General features: G+C 38.5%; 1 protein-coding gene across 4 annotated transcripts in view; it reads right to left on the minus strand.

The window, feature by feature from the left end:
- sfmbt2 (Scm like with four mbt domains 2) overlaps positions 1 to 7,857 on the minus strand; it is a 52,859-nt gene that overhangs the window by 32,819 nt on the left and 12,183 nt on the right. For all 4 annotated transcript variants that reach the window (XM_032505862.1, XM_032505861.1, XM_032505858.1 and 1 more), the window contains exon 4: positions 2,566 to 2,806. In XM_032505862.1, the coding sequence (XP_032361753.1) occupies positions 2,566 to 2,806 (241 nt within the window). The remainder of the gene's footprint in view (positions 1 to 2,565; positions 2,807 to 7,857) is intronic.

Genomic DNA, 7,857 nt, shown 5'->3' on the forward strand with positions numbered 1-7,857 from the left:
CAGTGTAGGCAGTTGTTGCCAATGCTGTAATAGCAACTTTTTTCTGCAGGATTGTCCGCCATTGAATTAGGCTTTCACCATCTGAAGGGACATGCATGCGCATCAGCATTTGTAGAACAACCAATGGGAACACCCTCTCTCTAAAAATGACCTGTGATTGGCCAAAGTCTCATGTCACGGGCTAGATTATCTACGTGCTAAAAAACAGAGGAGATGCTGAAACCTAGTTTTCTCTCAGACCACTTGAATTACAATATGCTGAAAGGTTGTTAAGTAATTTTTTCCCAATGGTGGCAAACAACAACTGCCTACCCCAGCTTTAATGTGGCCTTCATGGCCTTCTGTAAATGTAAACAGAATATCTTTTGAATTGTTGGTCCGCAAAACAAGCAATATGTACATGTCACCTTGGGCTTGGGAAAGTTATGAGGGGCATATTTGTACTATTTTCATTTAATGGACAATTAATCGAGAAAATAATCAACACGTCTCGATAATAAAAATAATTATTTGCAGGCCTTATTCAGGCGTTTCATGTTTGACTTGAAATACAAAGGGCACAGGCATAAGACAAAGACCACTCCACTGCAGCGGTGAAAGCTTATTCAATGTGTTGTTTCCCTGCTTCATAGATAATCCACAGAGATGTGAATACAGACATTTAATGAACAGCCTGCCGCTGCAAAATACAAAAGAGGAAGTTGGTGAAAAGACCAGCGGTGAGTGAAAAGGACATATGGAGCTGGTGCGAGGGCGAGGACACCCGAAACGTATCCAGGTCGTCTCCACAACAACGGAGGTGCGCGCCATCCATCAGCGAGGAAGTGTCGAGAAAAATAAATGGTCTGAACAAGGCCGGGGAGGGTGAGTCATCTATCTGGGGGCGAGAGGGATCCGCTGCAGGTGGAAATGTCTTTGATGGCAAAGTTGTGATATTGTGAGAGGGACAGTTAGAAAGAATGGCTTCTGGAGATTTTAAAGGAGGATGCTTTATTTTAGAAAGCTTGAGCTCAGGTGTGAATGATGCTTTTAGAGACTAGAGATGGCTGTTGTAGAAAAGAAGGTTTAACCTGGCATTACTCTGACTGAATGCAATGTGTCAGTAAGTAAATGGCAGTTGAGCCGTTTTGACAATCAAAGCACCTTGAGAGAAACCAGTCTTTCCACTCGGTTTATGTAAAGCATTCTTTGAAAGGTAGAGGCATTCCCACTCTGTGTGCGTATTAAGGTCTAACTGACACTTCTGATTAAATGTAGTTAATCGACCCTTTGTGCTAATACCTAATATTTTTAAAAATGTCCTTTGAAGCCAAAGATTTTAAAGTTTATTCATTTCTTTACATTCAGGATGCATGGCCTTGAAGCAAAAGCAACACAAGGCCCAAATGTTCATATTTGTGTATAATCAACAAGATCAAGTAAAGGCTTATAATTTTAATGATTTTAACAGATGCGTATAGTTTTTTTTATGTTTGAAACACTTTTATCCTTCAAAAAAAGGGTGCCCAAAAGGTCAAAGAGCAGACGATTCGAGTCTGACCAAGGAACTTGTCATATTTTATGTTTAAAAAAAGCAAAAAAATCCCCTTAAAAAATAGGGAAGAAAGTTTTAATTACGTAGCTCAAAATCCCAAATGTTTCTCAAATGGCTTTACAATGTGTACAGTGCATGGTAAGGCCCACTATCCTCCCCAAAAAAGAAGAAACTAAAATACTTTCATTAAAAACATGATTTATCCACAGACTTTAAGTCCTCAGACACCTAAGCGACTTGTTTACAGTGAACAACTTCCTGCTGCTGTTCTGGACCAGAAACCATGAAGGGACTGGCGTTGGAGACTGGCTTCGGCCATGAACACGTGTATCGGACACTGCTTCTGCAACTGTTTCTCCGTACTGGTCCCTTACAAAGAAACTAACAAATAATAAAGCACAGCTCAGAAAAGTGTTCACTTCCACAAACTTAATAGAAAAATAGGGAATAAATGCAAACTGAGCGGCAAATGATGACAGAATCCCTCATAAAAGAAATACAATAAATTTTTATACGCAGAGCCGTGGTGCTAAAACTGTTATTTTCAAAATACAATTTTATTGTTTTCTTAATTTTTACCTGTTTTTTATCTTAAATATAAACTAAATATTAAAGCTGATAAATACCCCAAAAAACCTCAAAGTAATGAGTCTAGAAGTGGAATAGATCTCTTTACCCTCAATTGATATTGCAGCAAAATCAGCTGATTTAAAATAAAGTTAAATAAAGTTATCACGAAACAAAAAGCACCGTGTGTCGTGATATCTTAGTGACATCAGTTCATGATTGTTTTAACATTATTTTATGATGCTATTAACATATGATGAACAGTTATGTCAGATTAGCACTTTAAGAAAGACATTGTATGATAGGAAAGTAAAACTCAAACCCTGTGTTTAAACGACAGTGTTTAACTGTGTGTCAGTCACGTGACATGAGCGCCTGATTTTAATGATATTGATCTAACTTTGCCATGTGTGAGTAAGAGACCAGGTGCAGGTGGATGCGTGTCTCACAGTGTTTCTTCCTACCTTCGGGGGGCATGAGTGTCTTGTTGTTCTGGGTGCACCAGCCCACCGGGTGCAGCTCGGCCGTCATCACATCACACCAGAAGTCGGCCTTGCGGTCCTCGCCATAGCCGCTGTATCGCAGCAGCAGCAGCTGGCCGCATGTGGTGATGATGGTGGCCATCCAGTATGTGTCCGGGCTGCTCTTATTGGCCACTTCCAGCTTCATACCAGGCTGGAAGCTGCTCTGCAGGCTGATCTCCACCTGAGAGACACAACACAACATTAAAGGAATATTCTTCTTGCGATCCAATTTGTATTTTCTATATGCAAATAAACAGGCAAAAGTGCAACATATTTGTTTAGGTAACAATATACAGAAAAATATACTATACATATTTGGGAAAGCAAAATGTCACAAATACAAACGTGAAAAAAGGACAGACAAAAAAGGAACAATAAATATATATATATAGAAATATATACATTTCTAAAATATATAGTACATTAATTAATTTCATATATTTTACAAAGTCCATTCCCACAACTATACTACAGTCATTTCATGGCTACTCTCTCCCTCGGTTTTGCGGCTTCCAATGCGTTTCATAAATTAGAACTTTTATCCAATCAGATTTCCCCGTGCTGTCTCCGGGGTAAAAATCTACTCTGAGGCCTTCAGAGTTTTGAGTGAATCCCGCTATTTAAGTAAATAGAGACAATGTTGCTGATTGTCATATTATACTTACACATATCCATTACATATATTTGGCCAATCAAATTTCGAGTTTGCCCTAGTGGGCGTATTCTTTGACAGGCCAGAGCCTTCCGGCTGGCCCAGCCACCTACGTCAGCATTTTTTGGACCATTTAAAATACGGTGGCCGAGAAGCAGAACTAACTAGCAGCACATCACAACTGTAGCAGTAACGTTAGATCAAGTTTGTTTTGAGTTTTAGATGTAAAGTTAATAAAAGAAGGAGGGATGAACTTTTTTATTAAATGATGAGCAGCTTTTGGTAAGTTTAACGGATTCTTCTGCATTTTAGTAAAACGATTTCACTAGCTATTCCTGCTTGCTTTAGATAGTTGCTGCTGGTGTTATAGGTCAGTGGCCGCTGTGCATGTGCGTGCGCGTGTGCGTGCCATGTGTGTGTTGTTAAGCCCCAGCAGCTTGACGGGGATAAGTGGGGAAGTCTGTTGATCACTGATTGTGTAATTGGTGTTATTGATTGCTTTGTGGTCGTCATCTGAGTAAATGTGACTGGATGTTGTGGGTTTGTTTTTGTTTCTTTAGTAGTAACATTCATTTGTAGTATATGTGATGCAGCATCCTGCCATACTGCGTACAAGTGATGACTTCGGTCACTGTCTATTCATGTCTGTGCGATTGTGTGTTGAAACTCTCTAGGTGTTGAGCCTTGCGTTAAATCACTTTATTTCACCCGATAATGTCCTAGTGTCATGGTGAGGTTATGAAGGGAATGAAGTTTTTAGAGGATCACTTTGGAAGGTCTTTTCAAGAATTAGTTGCAGAACACCAGTTAATAAAGGAATATTCTGTCTTTCTTTTACAACCTGGGTCTTAGTTTTGAAGTGTCAGTTATGATCACTTAATTTTACACACAACTAAAGTAGGTATAGCAGGTCAAAGGTGAACCAGGGAGGACGTTTATGGACGGATTGGGTGATAGGTTTAATGTTTACCTTTATTTGCTCTCCGTCCACATGCAGATCTCCGGATCCAATTTGGTAAATAAATGTTATGTTATGATGGTTACACTGACTATTTGACCCCAAGAAAGAACTTTGTTTTGAGCACTTAAACAACTTGGTTTCAAATCTTAAGTTTTGCATGATAAAATAAAATATTACAGAAAATCTCTAATGCTAAATAACCAAAACTCCATCTTTGGCAGAAGATCGCCTGTTTGTGAAGAAACCCATCGTTCAAAACAAAAAACTAATTTAGAAAATACATTTATAGGGTCTTTAAGAAACTAAAAAAGGGATGAAGGGAGAGGCTGGGTGATATTAATGATTTGATAAATAGAGTTTAGTAGTTTTTTTTAACATGTAAAAAAAGAAAAATAAATATATATATACATACACATATGAAATTAAATTGACAGATAAATAATGTACTTCTCAGCACAATCTTCCAAAAATATTGTAAGTGATTCAAACAACAAATCAACATGTTCAAAATGGAGTAGGAAGAAGCTGAACAAATTTGTCAGGTCCTACCTCCTTTCTCTATTTTTATCCTTTGGTAAATACAAAACAATTTGATGCTTCAGTTATTTACACATCTTTACATCTGTGTACACCGTATATTTACCTACCTACTGCTCACATAAACACATTCATACACAGACAGATGCATACATACATGCCTACACACATTTACACTGTTTTTGTTTCTTTTCTCTTTTTTCTTTCTACTTCTTTCTTAACCATCTATCGTCTTTGTTTCCTTCTATGGCAAATCAAATAATGACACATCCATATGATTTGCTATAGATAGCATATAACCCTAGTATATAACCATTAAGTTGACCAATTGCTGTGATATTGATGTAATATGACACTATTTTGGAAGTGACTATCTTTTGGTGTTTTCAGAATATATTTAAATAATAGGAAATGGACATTAAGTCTAAAAGGGAACTCAGTTCAGTTTCTGGGAAAACATAAACACAGCCTGTGAAAACAGTTGTTTAATGTCATGCTGTTCTGAAGCGGCTTTGTAAAGGCTGAGAAAATAACAATGATGATGTCCACATGGTTAAATTGTCTGGAGCTTGATGTTTAAATATAATAACAGAAAGCCGGTGTTACAACATGAAGGCATGAGTGTCTAACAAAATGATGGCATTGAGTTGCATTGTGGACAATGTAGGATCCAGGATCTGTCAGCCACTTGTTTTTTTTTGTGGAAAAGTGAAAAAGAATTTATGTATCCTCCCCGTGAATCAGATCCACTCCAAAATCGAGGTTCTTTCTAGGCCCATGCTACACCCTTCCACCAAATTTTATGAAAATTGGGCCAGTCATTTTTCTGTCATCCTGCTGACAGACAAACTAAGACATAACATCACCTCCTTGGTGAGGTAATAAAAAAAAAAAAATCAAGAGATTAGCTCATGATGAAAATAATTAGTAGTTGCATCCCAAGACCCCAAATAATATCTACTCTCACAATATTTTATAAATATTACGGAACATCACCCTGTATTAGCAGCAGGTGAGTGAATTTGACAAGATTTTTTAATTAAAGTGAAGTGTTGACAGAAAAACAGGCACAGGTGAGGTTTAATTAATAACAAGTATAATGAACAAGCCTGATGAATCTTAAAAAAAAAACTGCCTGAAGCCAAACCCCTGCACTAAACAACAGCCTCTCTGCTTGTCCTTTCGCACTAGAGAAAGTGATAAATCTGTACCACAGTGAACGCAACACAGCATAATGCGTTTCCAACATAGCCAAAGGCTGCTATACAATACTTGAGAACACTACAAGCCCAACAGGATGTTCACATTTAACACACACACACACAAACGCACACACTCGCAACTGAATGGAAAAAGCCAACATCTTAGAAATAAACACAATACAAATGGCCCTGTGACTTCCTGCTACAACAATGCAAACGTGCTGTATCACTCTGGCTGGCTTATGTAAGAGAGCTACGCGGCAGGCTCGGCAGAAAGTGTGTGTGCGTGTGTGTGTGTGTGTGTGTGTGAGTGAGAGAGAGAGAGTGTGTGTGTGTGTGTGTGTACAGGCCCAAGAGAAATCACTGTTTCAATTTGTCCAGGCAGAGAGAAAGGGAGAGATGAGGGCGGCACTTTACTGAATTCATGGTCTGTTTCTCAGTGACTCAATCCACTTACCAACAAGGCAATTTAGCTTCCTAAGAGACCATGCCCACTCAAATTCACCACACAGGCAGTCCGACACTGGTGCTTTGCTCATAAAAACCCACATATTCCTAATCTTGCCCTTATTGCCATTCATCGCTCCGAGTGATGTAAGAAACTGAAACACTGACACACTCCTTTTTAAGTCCTAAATTACCAGCCGACACGTCTCCACCTTTTGCGGGCCCGTCCTGCCAGCAGCTGAGTGCTGTGAGCTTCATCGAGGCGGACAGCTGCTCCGTCGGTCAAACACAGAGTCAGCTGAGGTGAACAAAGACCTCGCATCCAGATTCAACTACACTCGCACATCTGGCCCTCACCAGTGATGTGACATGTTAATGGAGGCAAAGCCTTGTAATTGTGTGGTAACAGGTCTTTGGGGCGATTGCAAGCATAAATTGAACACTAAATCGTCGGAAAAGTTTATAATTATATTGTGAAATGCAATTAAAAACACGTCAAGTTCCCCGCAGTAGTGGAAGAAGTATTCAGACCTTTTACTTAAGTAAAAGTATGTTAGTCTTATCAGCAATATTTACTTGAAGTAAAAAGTACTTAATGTTCCCCGTCAGTGTTTTCCTATCATGTCTGATGTTTCTGGATTAATATTGTTGCTACATTAATGGTTATGTTGCATTTTATTGCTTTAGGTGTTTAAGGTTGAGCTCATTTTAATTTTATGTGTTGGGTAGTTTAATCTACAGTAATGCATTATATTCTATAAAATCAGCATATGTTGTGGCAACGCTTTCCTGTGAGAACCATGTATCTCTAAAAAGTCAGAAAAACAGCCCTGTTTTCAGCTTTGTGATAATGGATTTTCCAGCTGATCCAAGAGGCTTTTAAAAGACTTTTTTTTTAGCTTAAGAAAGAGAAGGACTTTCCCAACACTTAAAGGAAACCCCTCATCCTTTATCAGAAACAAACATATCACAAACATTCAACATCAACACATCTGCACATACAAGGATTTAACCGGACAGGACGAGGATGAAAAACTGTCTGTAATGATTGTGTATGTTTCGGTTTTCCTGTCTGGATTGTGTAGGGTTCTGATGATGGCGTATGTTTCTGTTTTCTGTTTTCTTTTGTAGTAGTGTCATTCCCCGATGTAAATCGAGTGCAGATTTGAGTCGCACATGCGTCCCTTTGCGATGAGTGAACATGTGAGTTGCGCGAGTTGTAATGTCAATACAGTAAAAATGGACCTACTTAATGTAATTTGTTCACTGCTGGCTACAAGTTATCAATCGAACACAACAAAGGCTGTCACTGGAATGGTGTTTTGAGCTAACGTTAGCAATCATACAATCCTAGATAGCTACGTTTTGAAATTATTCCCATCTTCTGTTATTGTTATAATGAGAAAAGTTTATTATTTCATGGATTTCACAAA

Source organism: Etheostoma spectabile, chromosome 23 (genome assembly GCF_008692095.1).
Source record: "Etheostoma spectabile isolate EspeVRDwgs_2016 chromosome 23, UIUC_Espe_1.0, whole genome shotgun sequence".
NCBI classification, from domain to species: domain Eukaryota; kingdom Metazoa; phylum Chordata; class Actinopteri; order Perciformes; family Percidae; genus Etheostoma; species Etheostoma spectabile.